Consider the following 22,166-nt stretch of genomic DNA (forward strand, 5'->3'; position numbering starts at 1 on the left):
CGGGTGGGATGGTTTGACCTCCCCGTTAATTATTCGCCGTTAATTATTAACGGAGAGAGGTGCCTTCCTCGGTCTGCGGAGCCAGCGGGGGGGAGGGAACCGGGGCCCGAGCTCCCGCGGCGGCCCCGTTCCCGCCGCCCCGCCCCCCCCCCCCCCCCCCCCGGTACCGTGGGAGGGGGCGTGGTTTAGTGGCGGGGGCGTGGCGTTGACCCGAGCGGGGCGTGTCTTAGCGCAGAGCGGCGCCGATGGCGGAGCGGCGCGTGTCGCGGTGGTACTTCGGCGGCCTCGCCTCGTGCGGCGCCGCCTGCTGCACCCACCCGCTAGACCTGCTCAAGGTGGGTGGGGGGGAGCAGGAGGCGGGAACGGCTGCGAGGGGCCGGGGAGCGGCTGTGAGGGGCCGGTTCTGAAAGGCCGGCTGTGGGGGGACCGGGGAACGGCTCTGAGGGGCTGAGGGGAGGCTGGGGGGGGGGGGAGGCGGGGAGGGGCTGTGAGGGACCGCGGAACGGCTGCGTGACCGGCTTTGAGGGGACGGGGAATGGCTGTGAGGGGACGGTTCTGAAAGGCCGGCTGTGGGGGGACCGGGGAGCGGCTCTGAGGGGCCGGGAGCAGCTGCGGGGGGTTGGGGGGAACGGGGAGAGGCTGTGAGGGGACGGGGAACGGCTGTGAAGAGGCGGCACTGAGGGGCCGGGGAGCGGCTGCCGGGGGACCGGATCTGAGGGGCCGGGGAGCGGCTGTGAGGGGACCGAGCGCGCGGGGACGCGGCCCTGGGCTCGGGGAGGAGACAGGTGGCTGTGGGGCCCGGGGGCACGGCGGCGAGGGGACAGGGGCTGGGGGGGAGGCGGCTGTGGCGCCCGGGGGCACGGCGGCGAGGAGACAGGGGCCCGGGGGGAGGCGGCTGTGGGGCACGGTGGTGAGGGGACAGGGCTGAGGGGACGTGGGCCCGGCCCAGCCCAGGGGCAGGTGCAGGCGCGTGAGGGGACAGGTGTGGGCCTGAGGGGACACGGCTCAGGGCTGTGGGGCTGAGGGCTCTGGGGAGCTGGGGCTGCTGGCCCTGGGGGCTGTGGGGTGCGGGGGCCGTGGAGGACACCCCGGCCAGCCCTGCCCAGGTGCCTGCATGAAGCACGGTGGTTGCTCCAGGGCCCGTGGCGTTGGACGCAGGCCTACTGGGCTCCATGTCCTCGGGCCAAGATGTCACCTAGGCGCCGCAGACGGGCTGGCATCCCCGCTCCTGCACAAAGAGCGCCGCACGCAGCCCTGCACTGCCAGCACCCACGGACGGGGCGAATGCCAGCGCTGCCCAGAGCCTTGTGTGCTGGCCAAGCAGCAACGAGCCTGGCAGCCAGGCAGGCTGCGGAGGGGGAGCAGGAGAGTGAGCCCAGGCCAGGCCCTGCCCTGCCATGCCCGGAGCCATGCCCGTGGGCAAGGCTTGGGACGGGCAGCCCCTTCCCACCCCACCACATGGGGAGAGGGGAAGATACATCGGGCACAGGCCCAGGAGAGGAGCCAGCACTGGCAGAGGGATGCCGCTTCTCTGGTGCTCGGCCTGTTGCCGTGCCCAGGTGGCCCCATCTGCCCAGCGGAGGTGGCTGGGCAGTCCATGGGAGTTCGCATAGGATGCCCTGGCAAGGTGCTAAGAAGGGGAATTAGTCTGGCACATGCCTCTAGGTCTGTCTCTGAGCTAGTGTGACAGGTGTGACTTTTGGGCTGCATCCCCAAGTGCTAACCCCCGTGAATGCATAGCCCCTGTGTGTCCTGCGGCCATGAGCAGCCCAGGCCAGCTGGCTGTTTTTGCCAGAGGGTTCACACCTGAGTATTGAACCTGGACCTGCCTTTGGCCCAGAGCTCCCCTGCAGCAGGGGCTGGTGCCAGGCATGGGGAAGCACGAGGGGCCTTGGGGTCTGGCAGGGCAGGGGGCCAAGGGCTCTTCACGGCACCTCTGGACCTTGGCCCCAGCGGGAGGCCCCAGCCAGCCCGGCCGGAGGGTGCTCGCGCCCCTGCTGGAACCCCTGAGCTGGCACTGCGCAGCCACTAGCCGCCCACGGGGCTGCCTGCCCTGCCACAGTGACCACAGCGCTGGCCGGCTCCTCCCCTGCCCGCCTGCCTGCCCTTCCTGAGGCCCTGGGACTGGGCAGCGGAGCGCTTCCAGGCGTGGCTCTGGCGTACCTGCCTGCCCGCCCAGTCCCTCTGCCCTGAGCTGCCCGGCAGCCGCTCGCCCAGCTCCCTGGCACACCACGAGCTGTGATCCCTGACATCCGAAATCTACCCGCTGGGGTTGAAGGCGGGTCCCTTCCCTGCACCCCCGCTGCTGCCCCGCATGGGAGACGGAGGCTGTTCCCAGCATCCTGCTGTGTGTCCCATGCCCTGGCCGTGCTGGGGTTTCTGTAACAGGAGCCAGGCCTGATCCCCCACCAGCGGCCCTTTGCTCTCTTTAATTTTATCTCCTGTGGCCTTTGACCCACACGTGATCTTTGCAGTGTGGGGCGGGTGCACTCAGAACGTGCTCTGGCACCGGCCAACACGGCTCCTCTGTCCCAGCCAGCCGCCGCGCAGTCCCGCTGCCGCTTCCTCTGGTGATGGTGGGAAGCGTTGGGCTGCTGCGGGTGGGGAGGGGAGTGCCCGGACGCCGGGGCTGTGCCTGGCTGTGGCAGGGAGCGGTTCGGAGCTGGTGAGCAGGGCTGCAGGGTTGTCTTCCCGCCTCTGCAATTCCTGCGTCTGGGGAGGAGGGGAAGTTACTTCTGGAGGCCTGCCGCCTCACGTGGCGAGGGTGTAGGGCAGCAGGAGGTCATGAATTCACTGGCCCTGTCATGGTCCCTCCGAGCAAACCCGCACTGGTTGCTCGCTTGCTCACGTGCTTCTGGATCCTCCCCGCCCCAATGTGACCCAGGGCCTTTCTTGGAGGAGCAGGTGCTACCACTTCATCTTGGGACGTGCTGTTGAGGCCACCGAGCTGGGCAGGCGCCTGGGAGGGACTGTGGGCAGGTGCCTCAGCACTCCCCCTTCTCCTGCCAGCCTCCACCGCTCTGATGCTGGGCTGGGCCAGTTTCCAAGTACTGCTTAGGTGTGGGGAGCCTGGAGCTATTGCTGTTTGCGCAGAAGCTCCTGCGCAAGTGCTAAGGAGTTACCCTGACAAGCACTCGGAGCGGCCATCCCTGCTCCACTGCCCTGCGCTCTCCCATTTCTGCCCAGCCCCAGCACGGGGCTGGTGCACTGACGCTGGCAGATTCTGCCCCAGGTCCACCTGCAGACGCAGCAGGAGGTGAAGATGCGGATGATGGGGATGGCGATGCGTGTGATCCGCACCGATGGCTTCCTGGCTCTCTACAATGGGCTCAGCGCCTCGCTGTGCCGGCAGGTGAGTGCCACCATGCCCTGACGGCCTCTGGTCCCCCGAGGCCAGCACAGAGCTCCTGCTGCGTGGCGCTGCCCACTCCGTCTGGCAGCTGGGCTGGAGCTGACAGGCTGCCCTGAGCTGCGGGGGCCGAGGAGGCAGGCGCCTAGCAGGGCACAGCAGCTCATTCTCCCTCTCCTCCAGATGACGTATTCCTTGACTCGCTTTGCCATCTACGAGACCGCAAGGGACCGCTTGGGCCAGGGCAGCCAGGGGCCTCCCCCCTTCTACCAGAAAGTGCTGCTGGGTGCAGTGGGAGGTGAGTGAGGGAGGGGGTCCCTCAGCCCTGGGCTCCCTCAGGCTGGAGGAGCCCCCTGACCCCAGCTCTTCTTTGGCTGCAGGTTTCACCGGCGGGTTTGTGGGGACCCCGGCAGACATGGTGAACGTCAGGTCAGTTCTGCCCGCGTCCCGGTGCTGCTGGTGAGGGAGGCTTGTGGCTGGCCTGCGGCAGCAGTTGGGATGGCAGGGCGCTCCCCGTGTTCCTGACTTCTCTCCTGACCATGCTGCCCCGTGGTTAGTGGCCCAGTCCCGGCAGGGAGCTCTCTACCCTGGCGGGGAGCTCCGTATCTGGAAGGCCCAGAGCTGTTCTGCCATTCAGTGTGACAGCCCCCTGTGTGGCCCTCCAGGGGGGTGTGCGGCTGGAAGCAGCTTTCTTGTCCCTTTGCAAACAAGTGACACAGTCCGTCTGCCGGGCCTCTGCCTGCTGCCCTGAGCAGGGGCAGGCTTGCCCAGGGCCCCCGGTGCTGGGGGGGGACAGGGGGGCACTGGCCCCTGCCTCACCCCGTGGTGCTCTGCCTTACAGGATGCAGAACGACGTGAAGCAGCCGCCCCCCCTGCGGCGCAAGTGAGTGGGGGGCCAGGGCAAGGGGTTGGGGGGGGCCGGAGCAGCGGGGCGGGGGGCAGGCGCTCCCGGGTCCGGGGGTCCGTGTGGCCGCGGGGGGGCAGCACCGCACCAGCGGCGCGGCCCCGTGACCGGGGGCGGCCCCGGCCCCGGGAGCTGCAGCTGCCCACTCGGGGCGGTGGTGCTGCCGGGATGCTGGGGAGCCTCAGACCCTGACACCTTCCTCTCTCGCTCCTTCCAGCTATTCCCATGCCCTGGACGGCATGTACCGTGTCCTCCGGGAAGGTGAGGCCATGCCAGCCGGGGTAGGGTGAGCCCGCCTAGGGTGTCCTCACCGACACTGGGAAACCGTGGCAGGAGTGGCCCAGGGAGCTCCATCTGAGAGCTGCTGTGGGTGCTCACCCAGCCGGGGCAGGGAGAGGGGAGGGAGGATGGCCATGGGGCCAGGGGAGCCGAGGGTCAGGCAGGGCCTGGCACCTCCGCAACATCTGGCTGGGGCACAGGCCAGGCGGTGCCTGGCAGCCTGCCCGTACTCCAGTGGAAAAGAGAGACCTGCAGGGAGCTGCTATGAAAAAGCGCAAGAGGGTGGAGCAGGTGGGAAGGGGAATGAACAGCAGCAGGGACGAGATAGGGCTGTTCTGAAGGATCCTCTTTTCCTGCAGCGTATTTGCTGTTGTGTGTTTTAAGCACTGTTGTATGAGGAGTCTGGGACACAGACCGGGCAGAGAAGGAGGCTCCCCGGGGGAAGGGAGTGTGAGTAATGTCCCAGGACTGTGCTGATCCCAATCTGTCTGTCCACAGAGGGCTTGAAGAAACTCTTCTCGGGAGCTACGATGGCATCCAGCCGAGGGGCCCTAGTCACCGTTGGGCAGGTAGGACAGCTCTGCTGGGCAGTAGGTGCCTGGGGCAGGGACAGGGGTAGTCCCTGGCATGGCAAGGAGGGGGGACGTGTCACTAATACACTGTGTCTTCGCAGCTCTCTTGTTATGACCAGGCCAAGCAGCTGGTTCTCACAACTGGGTTGCTGTCAGACAACATCTTCACTCACTTCCTGGCCAGCTTCATCGCGGTGAGCAGGGCTGGGTGCGGGGAGGCAGGACTGGGACTGGGTTTGCCTGCAGCCGGGCTCAGGACCCCAGGCTGGGGCTGTCAGAGCTGCCTCTCAGGACTCTGATGAAGCGGGGCCGGGCACAGAGGCTCCTGTGGGGCTCCCAGCATGAGGTTGGGTGCAGGCAGGGCTCTGGGTCTCTCCAGTGACCATGGCAGTCGCTGGCATCTGGGTCTCCGTGAGCTGGAGCTGCTGACCCCTGCTGACTCTCCCCAGGGCGGATGCGCCACGTTCCTGTGCCAGCCCCTGGACGTGCTCAAGACCCGCCTCATGAACTCCCAGGGCGAGTACCGGGTGAGTAGCTGCTGCCGGTCCTGTCGCCTTTGCGTGCTGGCCTCTGCCTCCCGGCGCCTCCTCATCTCTCTCCATCTCACTTCAGGGTGTTGCGCACTGTGCTGTGGAAACTGCCAAGCTTGGCCCCCTCGCCTTCTACAAGGTACCTAGCTGGGGATGCGTGGGATGGGCTGGTAGGGTGGAGCGTGGGGGGACTGGGCCGGGCTGGGAGCAGAGGTTAAGGTCCAGAACAGTTCTGGGGCAGGAGCCTTCCAGGCTCTGCTGCCGGCAGCCTGACTGCTTCCTGCGTCAGGCCTTCGTCTGCCGGTCCCCGGCTTGGCTCTGGAGTATTGCGAGCCTTGGCCTCCTCTGGGCTTGCAGCCTGGGTCCGGGCACAGCAGGAGCTGCCCTGTTGCACCCATTGGGTTCCCAAATGGGAATGCAGGTATGGGCAGTGGTGCTCCAGCACTTGTTGGATGTTACTGACCAGCTGACACTGGTCAGCTCTTGGGCCCTACGTGCCCAGGCTTGGTGCAGTCACCCGTATGTTCAGTCTCGCTCCTGGGAGGGCCCCTGAAAAGGGGTTTCAAACCCGAGGTTTCTTCCAGATGCTGCCAGTCAGGCATTTTCCCTGTTACAGCCTGTCTGCTCATCTTCCCCAGGCAGCGTCCAACCCCCTTCTGAACTGGGGGCTGTGGGATCTGACCCGGGCTTCTACTGAGATTCTGCCTACGTAGTGGTGATGCCGGCACTAATGGGTTTGGGGGCGGAGGGGTTGATGCATGACGCTGACATCTGTGTGCACAGCGATGGCTGTGGTGCCTCCCTCACCGCTGTGGCAGTCTCTGCCTGCCACCAAGGCCCCAGCTCCTCCGAGCTCATGCTGCATGCCCAGCCAGCCGCTCCCCCGTGCTTGCAAGCTCGTGCCACTCCCCATGGGTTGGGCTGCTGGGCACCCTTAGCCCTGACAGGGAAGCCCAGGGCCAGGCGCACGTTGACTTTCCCCATTGTCACTGTCCCCTTCCAGGGCTTCGTTCCTGCTGCCATCCGGCTCATTCCTCACACCGTCCTCACCTTCGTCTTCCTGGAACAGCTGCGCAAATATTTTGGGATTAAAGTGATCACTTGAGTAGGAAGGACCGGGACCCTGCCTTGCCCCGGGGGGGTGAGCGTGAGGGTCACCGCTGAGATCCCAGAACCCCTCTCTGCTGTCTGGGGCCAGTGCTGCTCCCCCTATCCCTCGTCCCCACTCCTGTGCCTTGCCAGTGCCTGTGGCCAGCCAGTCCCAGACTCCCCTTTCCTCTCTCACCCCTGTTCTCAGCACCTCCGTTACCTCTGGGATATCCTTGGGCCTCTCCTCCCCTCTGCACTGTTGGCTTGGGGGTTTTTTTTGCCGTCTTCCCACTGTCCTACTGGCCACGAGTTCTGCCCTTACCTCCCTCAGCCCTGTCTCTTACGGGCCTCCGGGAGCAGGACTGCGCTGTCCTGGGGAGGACAGGGGGGATCTGGTCACAGAGCCTACGGAGCTGGGGGCTGATGGGGCCAGTGCCCATGCTGCGGCGGGGCCTGTGCTGGGGGCAGCGGGGCGCAGGGCTGGCATGTTCCCAGCCTGTCCTGCCAGCAGCAAGGGGAGACGCAGGTTTAGCAAAACAAGGCCCTGTTCTCTCTTAGTGCCTCTGGCCCCACGTGCTCCTCCGCTGACCCCAGGGTAGCCTGGCATCCCCGCTCTGCTCCCCGGCCCCCCGAAACACCCCCTGCTTCTGCTTGGCCAAAACTCACCAGCGCCCGACGGCTGCTGGGCTCTTCAGGGATTGTGCCTCATACCAATGATGACAGAGAACGGACCCCGTGGGTGAGGGGCAGCCGCTCGGCCGCCCTGCCCTGCTGGCCAGGCACGGGCTGGAGCCCTTCTCGCCTGGCCTGCCCTCGCCAGGGGCAAGGCCGGCAGCTGCACCGCTGTCCCCCGGCTCCGGCTGGGGCCGGGCAGTGCGTGCTCAAGGACCCGGCGTTCGCTCGCCTGCAGTACGCTCACCCTCCACCAGACCTGGTCTCGGGTGGGGGCATCCATCCAGCACCGCTCTGTGGCCTCGCCTGCCCCCTCCTTGCACCGAGGCCAGGGCAGACCCCAGCCCCGAGTGCACCGAGGCTGCCTCACGGCCCCCCCTCACCCTGCAGCGTCCTGCACGCGGGGGCTGCAGGCACCAGCCCCTCTGCCGTGTGCACCCCTGTGCGTGGTGGCCCCGAGGGATCAAAGAACTGGAATATCTGTGACCTTAATATATAATAAACAGTGGAACACACACAGGGCCTGGTGTCCTGCTTGGGGGGGGGGGGGGGGCAGGGGGGATGCTGTGCCCCCTCCCGCTGTGGGAGGGCTTGGGCTTGGAGCTGAGCTCCCCAGGAGTGGTGGGACGAGTGCAAGGCTCGTCCCCCTCAGCACTGCGCCGAGCAGGGGGCTCTTCACCCCGTTCTGTGCCCCCAGCCCGGCCCTGAGGGCGCGTGTACCCAGCACCTCCCAGCCCCATGCAGTGGGGAGCTGCGGGCCGGGCTCCCCTGGGCCAGCCCTGCTCCGGGCTGTGCCCGGTCTCAGCTGAGCGGGCAGCTCCTGGGCAGAGCCGTGCCAAGGGCGCCTGCCCACCTCTGCCTCGTCGTGGGAGCTGCCTCCTGGATGTGACACTAATTGGGCTCCAGCAGGCAGAACAGAGCCAGCCTGGAACAGCAGAGAAGTGAAAGCTCGTCACCTTAACGAAGTCTAATGATGCTGGCTGGCATCGCCGCTTTGTTCCTGTGCCTGGCCCTGTGTGAGAGCCGTGGGCAGGTGAGTGTGGGCCGAGCTGAGCCCTCTTTCCTCGTGAGGGGCTGGGGGCTGCCTGGCCCTGGCTGGGCTGCGGTGGCTCATGTCCCCGGCCACCCCGGCACCGCTTCCAGGACTGACGGGTGCTGCTCTGCGCTCACACGAAAGGCCAACGTGGAGCAGGAGAGCAATGGGAGCTGCAGGGCCCTGCCCCGGCCAGCCATCACCCTCCGGTGGCATGGAGCTCTGCCCGGCCCTGTGCCAGCCGGCGGCAGGGATGTTCCAACCGGGCCGTAGTCCTACCAGCTGCACCAGCCCTGCGCTCCTGGCACTCACATACCCTCTTCCTATGTCCCTTACGGCAGCTGAGCTGCGCCGCAACCACGCCGGCAGGACAGTGTGTGCCAGACACAGCCTGGAGCACGGAGCGTCCAGCAGCTGCACAGTGCGGGAGCACTTCTTATCTCCGAGCATCGGAAAACTAGAGGCCTCGGGACTGTCAACAGCCTGTTGCCAGCAGTGTTTGCGCTCGTGGCAGCTGACTGGCCCCTCCTGGTCTCATCCTGCCCTCTGCCCAGGCCTCCGCCTGCCCCCAGGCAGCGTGCCGAGCCCCAGGCCCTGCTGCCTGGAGGGGCTCCCGCAGGTCACCCCTCTGCCCGCACCAGGCAGGGCTGGGAGCTGCCGGTCCTCCCCCTCCACAGCCTCCTCCTGACCCAGAGGGATGCAAAGGCTGGCTCCAGGGAGACAGCCGTGAGTCCGGGCCCCCACGGCGCTGGCGAGGCACCCGCAAGCCCCGGTGTGCGCCCAGGCGGCCGGGCAGCTCTGTTCGCACCCACAGGGGCTTCCAGCGAGCGGGTGGCTGAGCAGAGCGGGACCCCGGCTGGGGGCACTGGCTGGGGGGCTCCGGTGAGCCTCGTGCTGCAGCCGGCCCCGGGGGCTGGACTGGCCGGGCTCCAGGTGGGAGGACGCTCGGTGTCCCCGAGCTGCCGCAGCCTGCATGGCCGCCACGGCTGTCGGCCCAAGGTAAATACGTTTCTGCCCAACGGCCGGGGCAGGGCGGCGGGTCGGCCGCTGGCATCCCTACGGCTGGGAGATTTGTCCAGGCCACGCTCCAGCCCCAGACCTGGGGGCTCAGGGGGTGCCCGGGGCGTTTGCTGCTGCGCTGGGATGTGTTTACCTGGTTGTGCTGCAGCAGGACAGCGCACGGCAAACATGGACCCGTCACCGCCAGCGACGGCCGGAACGAGGGGGTTGAGGCAGCTCCCGGCTGCACGGGCGGAGGTTTGTCCGGGTCCTCGAGGGGGGCGAGCCCTGCTCCCGCGGCAGGAGCTGCCAGCTCCGCGCACAGGCAGGACCGGGGCGCGGGACTGGGCCCGGGGGGACAGTGCCGGGAAACCCCCGGGGACCGCAGGAGAGCTCCGAGGCTCTGCCGCCTCGCTGGGGCCGGGGGACCCCGCGGCACCCAGCGGGGGCTGCACTGCCCCCCCCCCCCCCGGAGCCACGGACACCCCGTCCCGCTCCCTCGGGGGCCGGTGCGGTCCAGCGGCCCCCGCCGCTCGGCCCGCCCCGTCCCCGCCGGCGAGCCGAGCCGGTGCCCGGGAGCGGGGCGGGGCGGAGGAGCCGGCGGCGAGGACCGGCGGCGGGGACAAGCGCCGGCGCCCCCGCAGCTCCCGGGCGCGGCCGCCGGTGATGCGGAGCCGCGCGGGTAGCGCCGCGCCGCGCGCAGCGCCGAGCACCCGGGGCCGGCGGCGCCGGGCAGGGCGGGGGGCACCGGGCTGCTCCCCCCCCGTGCCGGCGGGAGGAGCGGGGCGGCGGGACGCGGCTCTTCGCCCGCGGTCCCTCCCCCCGCACCGGTCCCTCCCCCCGAGCCGCCACAGCCGCCGCCGCCGCGGCTCCGGCAAAACCTTTCGCCGGAGCGGCCGAGCGCGTCGGTCCCGGTCCCGGTCCCGGTCCCCGCCAGCACCGAGATGCGCCCGGGAGCCGCCGCGAGCGCAGCCCCGACAGGTACGGGGAAGAGGGGGGGAGGAGGGAGGGGAGCGCCCATCCCCGCGGTCTCGCAGGATGCCGCACGCCCCGTCGTGTGGATGTGGACTCGGGTCCCGGCTGCGCATCCCCGGGGCTACGGCTTGAGCCCCGAGAGTCTTGGAGCAGCAGCTCCCAGAGCCGTCCCGGTGCTGGGCGCTGGCCCCGGTGGGGCTGAGCCCCTCGGCAAGGGGTGTCCTGGGCTGGGGAGGTCCCAGCTGGGCTGTGCCCGCTCCCTGCCTGAGCAGGGTTTCGGCATCCCTGGGAAGGGGCTCTGCCGTTGGGCATCTCGGCACCCCTGGGTGCTGCCGTGGCTGTTGTGAGCCCCGGGCGAGTGACACCAGCTGGGCTCTGACGTGCTGGGAGCACCTCCCTGAGAAAGCCCCTCGCCGGGTGGTGCTCGCTGGGTCTCCCCACCGTGGGCACAGCAGTGCCTGCGGCTTTCTTGCCGAGGGGTGGAAGCAGGGGACACTTTTCCACCCTTCCCAGCGCTCCCCAAGCTCTCCGGGTGTTGCAGGGGCCCATTGCGAGTGCCCTTTGTGACTCTGTCCCAAGCTCTGCTGTGTCAACACGGTGTTGGTAAATGGCTTTGTTTAACCAGGACATGTTGGGTATGTGACCTTGCCGCCCTCACGGTTGCAAGCGCATCTCCAAAGCAGCTGCCAAGATCACCTCTGCCCGGCACTGTGCTTCCCAGCCTGGCAGCTCCCTTGGGGTGGCAAGGGAGGGCAGGGCACACCGGTGTCAGTCCGGCTCCCCTCGAGCCATGGCGGCTGGATGGGCAGAGGATGGGGCATCTGCTGCTGCCCAGCCAGCGCTGCTGAGCGTGCATCCGCCCAGCGCCTCGCCATGCGCCCTGTAATGCAGCCGCCTTGCCCCACACAGCACTCGGCAGCGCGTGTTGTGGGCGTCCTGACCCATGCCAAATTCAGTGGTTGCCCCTGTGATTTCCTCGGCTTTATCTGTGCATCAGCAGGAAAATTTAGGGCCTGCAGGACCCCTCCTCGGCATGTTAGTGCCGCCCCAGCTGCCAGCTCCTGTCCTTCCCACCAATCCCCGCTCCTTTCTGCATGCTGCGGTGCAGATTTTTTTATGTTCTGTTGCCTGGAGAGGGGAAAAGGAAAAAGGCTGAATGGAGAAGAGGCAAAATGTGGATTAAAAATAGTTAATGAAAAAATGTAACCGCAAGCCCTGATCAGCAGGGCAGGGCTGAGACCAGCTGCCGACTGCAGCGCTGCTCCATGCACCTCACTGTGCCAGGCAGAGGCAGAGGCAGAGGCAGCGGCAGCGGCAGAGGCAGAGGCAGCATCTGGGCAAGCCGGATGCAGGGGAGATGGGACGGCCGCTCCGCTCCATCCCCCTGTGCTCCTCCATTGCATCCTGCCCTGTCCTGCATCCCCCACAGCCAGAGCCCCTGTCCTTTTCTGTCTACCCCCCCGCCCAGGGGGTCTGGGGAATTCGGCTGTGAGCAGCAGACACCAGTGGTTGGCTGGGCACGAGTGCCACCCCGCAGCACCGCCTGCCTTCGGCACGGCTGGTGGCTGGCCGTGCCCAGGTGCTGCAGGTGCCTTGAGACAGGGAGGGACCCTGCCAGGACCGCTTCCAGGACGGGCTGCTGTGTGCAATGTCACTTGCACATCTGCACCTCGGCAGGGCAGGGTTTCAGCTCGCTCCTCGGTGAGGTACCGGGAGGTTGTCCCGAGTTCCGTGATGACCACAGTGTTCATTCGTGACATGAGCTGCTCTGGGGAGGCTGGTGCTGAGCTCCCAGTGCAGGCGCGTGTGCACACACGCCTGTCTGCACTGACCTTTTCCTAGGCTTTTTCCAGTCCTGTGCTTCCCCTGTGACACGCTAACCACACGTGTCACGCCATGTCACGCCGTGTCTCTCGTGCCGTCCTCCTGTATTTCACGGGTTTTCACGCAATGCGATGAACAAGAAAAACCCATTTCCCCAAGCCAGGATCGAGGTGCTGTTGTGGCTCAGCATCCCCTCACCAGAGCCTGCCGGGCAGCAAGGTTATTCGACCACTGCCTGGCTGCCCAGCCGTGCTTGCAGACCACGCTCCCTCTCTGGTACTGTGGAAGATGCCCTTGACCATCCCTTTCAGTAGCAGGGCAGTCGTGGAGGTGATGCAAAGAGCGTTCGTCCTGACGGCACAGGGGCAAGTGCCGTTTGCGTCCTGTGTTGCTGTTGACGAAAACGCTGTCAGGGTTGGTTTAGGTTTTCTTGGTCCAAAGTGACACAGAATCCGACATCGTCGGTGCCTGGTGACGTCGGCTCTCTCCGTGTGCTGCCGCTCAGCGTTTCCACAATCATGTAGCTCTGTGCAAACAAGCTGTGGTTTTGTAGCGCGAGGGCTGCTCCAGGCAGTTCAGTTGTTCCTCCGCTGCCCACGTTCCTTGTACTCACTTCACGGGGGGGGGGGGGACTGGAGCAGTTGTGGGTCGCAGGTGGGGAGCGGGAGGCACCCCCAAGCTCGGAGCAGGGACACAGGTGGGGACAGCGCAGGGTGCGGGCCAGACCTCCTGGGCCTCCCCACCACGGCCATCTCCCCCCGCCGCTTGTCCTGCTTGCCGTGGTCCTGGTTGGAAAGTGGAGCAGCATCTGCAGGGCCTGGCTCGCGCTGGCATTGCATCAGCTCTGGCCCTGCACCGTCCCCTCCCCTGCCAAGTGCCGAAGCCCCTGCTGCGCTGGCTTGTAGCTCTGAGCTCAAAGCCAAGCCAGCCGTGGAAGGCACTGCATTAACACACTGGGGGCTAATCCCTGTGTCTGGAGGGCGCGCAGGCCCCACCGCCGCTTCCTGAGCAAGTGGTGCTGCGCTGGGCACAGGGCTGCGCTTGCGGGGCTGGGCTGCAGTGGGCTGTGCCGGCCTCCCGGTGCTTGTATGGGGCCATGGCTGTGCCAAGGTGCTCCTGGCTCACGTTGCAGATGCCCATGAGTGTCCCCGTGGAGGCTTCACCGAGCTGCTGATCCATGTAGCAATCGGCCGCAGCGATCCCAGATGTGGAGCTCGTTCCCTTGCACATGTGGTGGCAGCCAGAGCCAGGTGCCGGCCGAGGCGGCAAAATCCCCAGGGGAAGCCAACTGAGGCAGGAGGAAGAGAGCGTTTCTCCCCTGGCCAGGGCCGGGTGCTCAGCCGGCCGCAGGAGTCTGCACAGGCACAGAGCTGCTGCAGGGCAGCACAGGGGCTGCACACCCACGGGTGGGGGGCAAAATCCTGACACAAGCCTTTTCCCATCCATTCCCTATGGCTCGGTGCGATGCTGCAGCCGTGGCAGCAGCCTGGCGGCACAGCAGTCCCCTCCCCAGGCTGTGTGCCCCGGCCCCTGACCTGCCAGCAAACCCTGGGGCCGGCGGCTGCCGGGCCATGAGCTGCTGGGAGGGGGCAGGTCCGGGGGCCGCAGAAAAGCTGGTCCGGGGGGAGAGGGGGTCCTTGCTCTGCCCCCGCCGCTGCAGGGGTTGGCACCGCTGGCTCAGGAAGGGCTCAGCACACCAACGCCGGCGCCAGTGACCACCCCGCTCCCCCCACCCCAAGGGTAGATGATGGTGCCTGGGTCTGACACCTCCGGCCCCCCCCAGCACTGGGGCTGCCGGCATTGACCCCTTCCCCGTGTGGGCGCAGCTGTCCTGGGGCTGGTTCCTCTTTCCTCGTCTCCTGTTGCGGGCGCGAGGTCTCCCTCGCCAGCAGAGCAGCGCCAGGTATTTGCAGCCCGGCCTCCATGGGGGTCAGCAGCCGCAGAGCCATGACACAGGAACACGCCACGTTGCCCAATGCCAGCGTGGGGCAAAAGTCCCCTGTGTGCCCACTGTGGCGTGCCGCAGCCCCAGCAGATGCACCCGCTCGTATGCTAGGCTCCCTCCACCTGGTGCCCACTGCTCGGCGCGGTGGAGGTTCCCCCAAAGCCTGGCCCCAGTTGGGGGCAAGGTGCTGGGGCAGGGAAACGCGGCACCGGGAGCCGGTTGGGCACGGCAGGGTGAGGGGAGGTGGTGACGTGGAGCTGGGTCCTTCCCGCGGTGCTGCCTCTGGTAGCAGTGGACACGGCAAAGATGGGCTCCTGGCACCAGCGGCCATGGCACGTCCAGCCAGCAGCGACCGCTGCTCCAAGCACTGTGGGCACCGATACTGGGCAGTGCCAGCTCCTGGGGAGGTGCTCAGCACTGCCGGTGGTCCGAGCCACCCCAGACCCTGCCGTCCCGGCTGCACAGGGCCACTGCTCCTTCCCTGCCGCTGCCTGTCTGCACCAAACCACAGACAACTGGTCCACGGCTACTCCTGCGTGCCCACGTATCTGCTAGAAACTGCCTGCGTCTCTGAGAGCACACCGCGGGGTGGCCGAGCTGCCAGGGGTCCCTCACACTGCAGAGAGCGGGGGGCCGGCACGGCGCTGTGGCTGCATGGCACCGCGGGCAGCTGGGGCAAAGGGCCTGGGCAGGGCCTCACTGCGAAGCGGGGAGCCCCGTGCCGGAGGCGAGGAGCGTGACCAGCCCTGCGCGCCAGGACCCCTCACCCAGTGCAGTCTGCCCAGCTTGGCCACGGCAGAGCCCCGGGGCCGGGGGAGCAGCTGCCAGCCCAAGGGGGAGTCTAGGGCAGAGGCCTCCCCGCCCCTAAATCCCATTGCAGGCAGCTAAAAATAGAGACACCTCTGCCCCAAAGCTGCCTCCCCAGGCCACGGAGAGGGGCTGGCAGCGAGTTCGCTGCTGACCCGTGGTGCCCGGGAGGAGCGTTTCATCCCGGGGCGGGGATGCTCAGGGCAGGGGCCAGGCACTGGGAGGCTCCCACAGGTGGTGGTGGGATGGGGAAGGTGGGGATGCTGGGGGGGGGCTGAGGGGGGGGACAGGGATGGTGGCATGGGGCTGGTGGAGGGACAGGGACAGGGATGCTGGTGTGGGGCTGGCGGTGGGACGAGGACAGGGATGCTGGTGTGGGCAGGTGGCCGGCGGGCACTCACCGAAGGTCCCCATTCCCAGAGCCCACCCAGTGCGGTCTGTCCCAGGAGACAGTTCTTTCTGTCCTGGGACTGTCTAAATAAGGCGCGCGCCGGCAGGTCCAGCTCCCCGAGCCTCATCTGGAGCCCCACGCACTGATTAATGAGCTTCTCAGGCAGCCGCTTGCGACATGGCGAGTGGGTCTGCACGGAGGAAACACGACTTTCCCAGGGATAAAAATAGGCATGGGCAGACCGGCGAGCCCTGGGAGCGGCGGCTGGTCGGGGAGCGCGGCACTCCGGCCGGTGCCCGGGGGGAGGCCAGGGGGGATGATGCCACAGTGTCTGCGGTGGCACCGGCACTGCTGTCTGTTCTGTCCCCATCCGCCCCCCTGCTCAGCTGCCCTCACCCCACACGGCTGTGCCGTGGGGCTGCCGTCAGAATGGGCCCTTGTCGGAAGAGCTGAAATCCCGCTCAGGAGCCCTGTAACCGGCTTAGGCGGATGGAGGGAATTACGGCGCCTCGTGAGCCGGGCTTTGCATGGGAGCTCCTGGGTGCCGTGTCAGATGCGTTGCTGACCCGGGCTGGGGGCGATGGAACCGCGGTGGCACGGCCCGGCTGAGGTGGTCCAGGGGCCACGGCAGCCCCACGAGCCGGGGATCCCTGCGGGTTAATGGTTAACTGCCCTGGGGCTGGCAGCCATCCCTGCGGCCCTGCCCACCTCCATCCCCGGGTGGGTGCTGCGGCCGGGCAGACCTGCGGGGCCAGGGACGGGGACAGGGTGCCCCGAGGGCCACCCTGCGGGGCCGTCCTGGGGGCCTGGCCACCTCCACTGCTGGACACGGATCCGCCACGAGCAGTGACGTGGAGGCGGTGGGGAGGGGAGGCAGCCCGGGCGCCAGCCACCGCCCTGAGAAGATGCTCAGGCATGAGGAGGGGTCCCGGCTGCTGCCGGTGTCCTGGGCTCTCGGGGTTCAGCAGCAACACACTGTGGGGCACCAGCACCAGTGTGGGGTGGCCCCGGTCTATGTGCGGGGGGGGGGTGGGGGGGTGGGGGGTGTCCGGGTGCAGTGTTGCCTTGGCGAGGCGCGAAGGTCTGCCCTGTGCAGGGGTGATGTCCCGCGCGTGGCTGTGGTCCGGCCACACGGGGGCTGGGGGGATTTTGCTCGGAGGGCAGAGGGGTGGCGAGGCCGCAGTTCCAATGCCATCCTGAGGAGGAAACAGCAGGTACGCAGCAGCTCTTCAGCCTCGCAGGAAAATGCACAACCAACCAGCTGAACATTAAAGCCAGGCAGGGTCAGGCAAGGACAAGGGACAGGAGCGTGGCACCGTGACCAGGGCCGGCTCTGCGCCGGGGCAGCCTCCCTTCCCGCGCCCACCTGCCCCCGGCCGTGCGTCCTCCGACTGTGCCCCGGGATGGGTCCCGCCGCCTACATCCCTGTGACCCAGCGTCTCGTGCAGGGTCGCTCACACGCCAGGGCCCTCGCCACCAGGGCAGAGGAGCTGCCGAGGGCCGGTAGGAAGCCAGGAGCCCCGCGCTGCTCCCCATGCGGCTCGCAGCCTGGTGGAGGGATGTCCCAGCCGCGTCTCCTCAGCCTCCTGCTGCTGCTGCTCTGCTGCCAGGTAAGGACGGGCCATCCGGCACGATGGTGCTCTGCCCTGCAACCAGCGTGTTGCCTGCCCCTGAGCCGTCGCCGATCCACCCCTGCTCGCAGCAGCCCCTTGCCACGGCATGCTGTGCAGCAGCCGCTGCCCTCTCCTGCCTGCCCTGCCATCCACATGGCACGACATGGCATGGCACTGCATGGCATGTTAGCCTGCACTAGCCCATGGCCGACCCCAAGCTGGGGTCGCTGGCCCTGCCCAGCACGGCGGTCCTTGTGGGCAGGGCACGGGTGACACTCCCTGGTGCCCCCAGGGCCCCTCTGCCCAGATCACGGATTTCCTCTTCGAGAGCTGGAAGGCGTACAGCGAGGAGTGCCACCGCAACATGAGCAGCCTGCCCGCGCCCACAGGTGAGAGCCGGCGCAGGGTCCCAGCGGGACGGGGACCACGGGGAGAGGGGCCGGCGTGGGGTCTGGCGCCTGGCTCCCTGAGCAGGTGGGGCTGAGGGCACCGCCATGTCCCGTCCCTCCGCAGAGCTGGTCTGTAACCGCACCTTCGACAAGTTCTCCTGCTGGCCCGACACGCTGCCCAACAGCACCACCAGCGTCCCCTGCCCCTGGTTCCTGCCCTGGTACCAGAAAGGTAACAGCTGGGCGGGGGCGGGGGGGAGAGGAGGGTGCACGTGTGTGTGTGCACACGTGTGTGCAGGTGCTGCTCCAGGCGGTCACGCCTGGGCCGATGCACAGCGCCCATGGTGGCTCCAGGGCCTGGCCCACCCCATCGCCCTCCTCCCCTCGCAGTGAAGCACAGACACGTCTTCAAGACCTGCGGGCCGGACGGGCAGTGGGTGACAGGTCCCCGGGGACAGTCCCTGCGCGATGCCACACAGTGTGAGCTCGACGCTGAGGACCTGGAGGCGCAGGTGGGCAGAGCTGGGGGACGGCCGGTGCGGGGCTCCCTGCCCTGCCCGCCCCTGCCCTGCCCTGCCTGCCCCTGCCCTCACTTGCTCCCTCCCTCTCCAGGAAAAATTTGCCAAGACCTACGGCAGCTTCAAGGTGATGTACACCGTGGGCTACTCAGTGTCACTGTGTGCGCTGCTCCTCGCCCTGGCCCTGCTGCTGGGCTTCAGGTAGGGGCATGGGCACGGCTGCCCGGCTGAGGGGCAGGCAGGGGCCGTGCCAGGGGACCGGGGGCAGGAGATGGGGGGCAGGCCAGGGGCCGTGCCGGGGGTCTGGGCGCGGGCACTGACAGCGGCTCCCCACCTCCACAGCAAGCTGCACTGCATGAGGAACTACATCCACATGAACCTCTTCGCCTCCTTCATCCTGAAGGGCGTCTCCGTGCTGGTCATCGATGCCCTGCTCAAGACCCACTACAGCGACAAGATCGATGACTACAACGTGCACATCTGGCTGAGCGACGAGGTGAGCTGCAGGGCCGGTGGGGCTGGGGGCACGGGTGGCGCGGCAGCCCTGACTCCTGTCCGCAGGCGGCCGCGGGCTGCCGGGCAGCCACGGTCTTCATGCAGTACGGCATTGTGGCCAACTACTGCTGGCTGCTGGTGGAGGGCATCTACCTGCACAACCTCCTGGTGGTGGCCGTCTTCTCCGAGAGGAGCTACTTCACCCTCTACCTGTGCATCGGTTGGGGTGAGTGCGGGCGGGCTGGCTCCCCGTCCCCGTCCTCCGACCCCAACCTTGACCCCGCTGTGCCTCACCTGCCCCCTGCCCACCTCCCTCCAGGGGCGCCTGTGCTGTTCCTCATCCCCTGGGTCATCGTGAAGTTCCTCTACGAAAACATCCAGTGAGTATCAACCCCTGCAGCAGGTCGGTGCCTGCAGGTGTGCAGGGCACGGGTGGGTGCGCGCGGGACACATTGAGGGATGGTGGGGATGGTGTGACAGCCCCAGAGAGGCTCCACGCCATTGCCCCGTGCAAGGAGCCAGGTGCTGGTCTGTGGCCCTCACTCAGCTGGGGCTGCTGACATCACGCCGGGCTCTAGCAGCCACCCGGTTGAGGGTCTACCCGGCAGTCCCCGTCCCCACCCTCTGCAGGTGCTGGACCACCAACAACAACATGGGTTTCTGGTGGATCCTTCGCTTCCCCGTGTTCCTGGCCATCCTGGTGAGTCCGGGGCTGTGGCTCTGCCCACCGCAGCCCTTTCCTCAGCGTCCGCGAGGGCCCCGAGCCTGCTGAGAAAAGGGGCTGCCCTGGACAGGGGACAGAGCTGCCCTGCCTGCCCCTGCCCTGCCCAGGCCTGCCCCTCATGGCTCACTCTGCTCCATTGCAGATCAACTTCTTCATCTTCATCCGCATCATCCAGATCCTCGTCTCCAAGCTCCGCGCACACCAGATGCGCTACACCGACTACAAGTTCAGGTGGGTGGTGGGCACAGCCCTGGCCCCGCACGCCCATGGGTGCATACACTGGTGCGTGTGCGTGTGCGCCCACCCCACAACTCCAGTGTTGACGGGCCCCTCTCCACGCAGGCTGGCCAAGTCCACGCTGACGCTGATCCCACTGCTGGGCATCCACGAGGTGGTCTTCGCCTTCGTCACGGATGAGCATGCCCAGGGCACCCTGCGCTATGTCAAGCTCTTCTTTGACCTCTTCCTGAGCTCCTTCCAGGTGAGCCCAGTCCCACACAGGACGGGCCCTCCGCAAGGACCCTCCGTCTCGGCAGGGACCAGATCAGGGTTGGGGTTGGAGTCCAGCTGCACGCCTCTCATGCCTCTCCCCCCTCTACCCAGGGGATGCTGGTGGCCATCCTCTACTGCTTCGTCAACAAGGAGGTGAGTGGGACAGCATGGGAGCTGGCAGCCGGGGGGCCTCATGCAGCCGGCAGGCACAGGGCCACGCTGACGGCAGCTGCTTGCAGGTGCAGGCAGAGCTGCTGAAGAGGTGGCAGCGTTGGAAGCTGGGAAAGGACCTGGCGGAGGAGTACAAGCACACCTACAGCCACGCGCCCAGTGCCCGCAACGGTGCCGGCAGCGCCTGCGAGAAGCATCAGCTGGTGAGTGGCTGTGCCAACGGGCTGGGGCGCAGCCCAGCCGCCACGCGCCCCGGCACCCACTACCTCGAGAGGACCAGCCGCAGCACCACTGAGCACCTCGCCCTGGGGGACCGGCACCACTGCTACGAGTTCCCCGAGACCACAGCCGAGAGCCACTTCTGAGCCTGCAGCCAGAGCAGGAGGGCTGTGCCGGCCCTGCTGCCGCAGGCTGAGCCAGCTGGGGCGGCCGCTGCCTCCCTCCCCAGCCCCATCCTCCTCCGGGCATTGCACAGGCTGTGCAGGACCCTGCCCACCCTGGTGAGGACGCTGCACCGTGCCAGATGTGCACGGGACGATGGACGCAGCTGGGCCAGCTGCAGGTGAGGAACGGCGAGCGGGACCTGGACCTCTGTGGGGATGGGATCTGTGGGGCGGGGGGGATCTGTGTGGGGGGTGGGGGGGTCATCCTGTGGTGCTGCCCTTGTGCACCTTCGAGACCCTTTGCGCGGTGCTGTAATTTATCTGTCGTAACTGTAAATAGGTGTGGGCCCATGCCGGGCTGCAGGGCCAGCTCCGCGTGCGCCTCTCTGTCCAGAACGGGTGTCCAGGGTGTGGGGACCAGGCATGCCATGGCCCCAGACCGTGCCCACGAGCACCCACGGGTGATGGCCACAGCCATGGAGGGGGAGCTGGGCCGCCTGGCATGGATGGGCTGCACCAGAAGACAGCCCCGCTGCCTGCCCCACAGCCTCGCTGCTTGCCCTGCTGCCTGCCCACAGGTGAGCGAGGCAGACGTGAGGCAGCCGCCGCTGCAGCGCTGCCGGACAGGGCTCCAGCTCCCCGCCAGCACGCGCTCTCCTCTGGCCGCTAATTGGCTCTGTCCTCTCACTGCCAGGAGCCCTTAATTAAATCATTTGGCTCTGCCCACTGGCACCCCCTCTCTCCTGGGAGCCGGCCCAGGCCATGGGCCATGCAGCAGCCGCCGGCAGCGCTGAGCACCGTGAGCAGTGCCATGGGGTGCGGGGCTGTGGGTCTCCCTGTGCCGGCAGACCGGGCTGGCTGTCCGTGGCTGGGAGGGAGCGCAGCAGGCCGGCACCCTAAGAGGCTTGTGCCATGCACATGAGCGCTAAGCCCGGATGCCAAGGCTTTGGGCACCACAATTGCCTGGTGTGCTGGGATTAGCCAGGTGCACCTCCCCGGCCGGGGGGCACCCTGCCCGATGGGTGGTGGCGGGACAGACAGCTGGCCCTGCCACGACCCCCTGCCGCCCCATGGGCCCTGGGCACGGGGCACTGCCCGTCACCCACCGCAGCAAGCCCTGCCTGGCCCCAGGCAGATGACAGTCCCTGGCTGTCCAGACCCCACGCGCAGCCCGGCACAGGGGATGTGATGAGCGGGGCGAGCGCTTGGAGCCGTGCCCCGGCAGCCACCGGTAGCCACACACAGTAACAGCAGCGCTGGGCGGGCGGTCACCCCCCCGCCAAATCCCATCCTGTCCCAGCATCGTCCGCACTGCCACAGCCACGGCCCTGTTGGCCGGCACGAGGGACGGTGGGAGCCGCGCTGGCTGCCCGGGGGGGTGGCGGCGTCACAGACTTCTGCAAGGGCACAGGCGGCAGTGGGGCTGGCTGCGGCATGGGGAGAGCATGCCCACAGCGCCGGCCCCGGCTGCGCGGCTCTTGGCTCCCGGCAGCAGCGCCGTGCCGAGCACGCAGTAATTTTCCTCTGTTTACTTGACAACTTGCTGTCTGCCCCAGGCGAGCAGGGACCCGGCGTCCAGGGGCCAATGCAGTGCAGACAGTGGGGACGTGGGGTAGAGGAGTCTGGGCCATGGTGCCGGGGGCTGTGAGCCTATCGCAGCAATGCCGTGGGGCAGCGCAGCGGTGCTGTGGGGACACATTACCCATGGGGGAGTGGTGCTGTGGGGCTAGGCAGGCAAGGGGAGGGGAGCGCAAGGTTTTGGGTCTGCCTGGGTCCCCAGGTGCAGGGATGGGGATGGGGAGGGGGACAGGGATGGATACTGCCCAGAGCCACGGTGCCGGAGCCAGTCAGGGCAGCCCCCACGGAGCCACTGCCCCCACGGCCACTGCCGTCACTGCGGCCTCCTGACGCGGTAACGAGCCTAATTGAGGAAAATTGCTGGAGCACGAAGTGGTTTCTGGGAAAGTAAATATGGTCATGGAGCAGTGCCGGGTCCTGCGCCTGTTGCTCCA

General features: G+C 67.7%; 2 protein-coding genes across 3 annotated transcripts; both read left to right on the top strand.

The window, feature by feature from the left end:
• Positions 1 to 227: 227 nt before the first annotated feature.
• Positions 228 to 7,912, top strand: SLC25A10 (solute carrier family 25 member 10). The gene is made up of 11 exons (XM_076353932.1): positions 228 to 335; positions 3,233 to 3,352; positions 3,533 to 3,647; positions 3,730 to 3,778; positions 4,191 to 4,232; positions 4,471 to 4,514; positions 5,031 to 5,101; positions 5,206 to 5,298; positions 5,554 to 5,631; positions 5,717 to 5,773; positions 6,638 to 7,912. The coding sequence occupies exons 1-11, from the start codon at positions 246 to 248 to the stop codon at positions 6,737 to 6,739; spliced, it is 861 nt and encodes a 286-aa protein (XP_076210047.1). The 5' UTR covers positions 228 to 245; the 3' UTR covers positions 6,740 to 7,912.
• Positions 7,913 to 10,346: 2,434 nt separating this feature from the next.
• GCGR (glucagon receptor) lies at positions 10,347 to 20,352 on the top strand. 2 transcript variants are annotated; one of them, XM_076353910.1, is made up of 13 exons: positions 10,347 to 10,408; positions 16,818 to 16,979; positions 17,275 to 17,371; positions 17,496 to 17,603; positions 17,762 to 17,883; positions 17,984 to 18,090; positions 18,232 to 18,385; positions 18,451 to 18,610; positions 18,704 to 18,764; positions 19,015 to 19,084; positions 19,251 to 19,589; positions 19,712 to 19,753; positions 19,840 to 20,352. In XM_076353910.1, exons 2-13 carry the CDS (start codon positions 16,929 to 16,931, stop codon positions 20,134 to 20,136), a joined length of 1,608 nt encoding a protein of 535 aa, XP_076210025.1. In that variant the 5' UTR covers positions 10,347 to 10,408; positions 16,818 to 16,928; the 3' UTR covers positions 20,137 to 20,352. The 2 variants fall into 2 exon arrangements, with proteins under 2 accessions (XP_076210025.1, XP_076210024.1); XM_076353909.1 differs by lacking the exon at positions 10,347 to 10,408 and having other exon boundaries at positions 16,863 to 16,979; positions 19,251 to 19,339; positions 19,451 to 19,589.
• The last annotated feature ends 1,814 nt before the right edge of the window (positions 20,353 to 22,166 follow it).

The sequence above is a fragment of the Aptenodytes patagonicus genome, chromosome 16 (assembly GCF_965638725.1).
Source record: "Aptenodytes patagonicus chromosome 16, bAptPat1.pri.cur, whole genome shotgun sequence".
NCBI lineage: Eukaryota > Metazoa > Chordata > Aves > Sphenisciformes > Spheniscidae > Aptenodytes > Aptenodytes patagonicus.

Bases quoted from the DNA above. Each gene is read 5' to 3' on its own strand.
- SLC25A10 (XM_076353932.1), top strand. From the start codon at position 246: ATGGCGGAGCGGCGCGTGTCGCGGTGGTACTTCGGCGGCCTCGCCTCG. The intron at 3,648-3,729 runs GTGAGTGAGGGA...CTTTGGCTGCAG, and splicing joins GCTGCTGGGTGCAGTGGGAG to GTTTCACCGGCGGGTTTGTG. The intron at 5,299-5,553 runs GTGAGCAGGGCT...GACTCTCCCCAG, and splicing joins TCCTGGCCAGCTTCATCGCG to GGCGGATGCGCCACGTTCCT.
- GCGR (XM_076353910.1), top strand. From the start codon at position 16,929: ATGTCCCAGCCGCGTCTCCTCAGCCTCCTGCTGCTGCTGCTCTGCTGC. The intron at 18,386-18,450 runs GTGAGCTGCAGG...TCCTGTCCGCAG, and splicing joins ACATCTGGCTGAGCGACGAG to GCGGCCGCGGGCTGCCGGGC. The intron at 18,765-19,014 runs GTGAGTATCAAC...CACCCTCTGCAG, and splicing joins TTCCTCTACGAAAACATCCA to GTGCTGGACCACCAACAACA.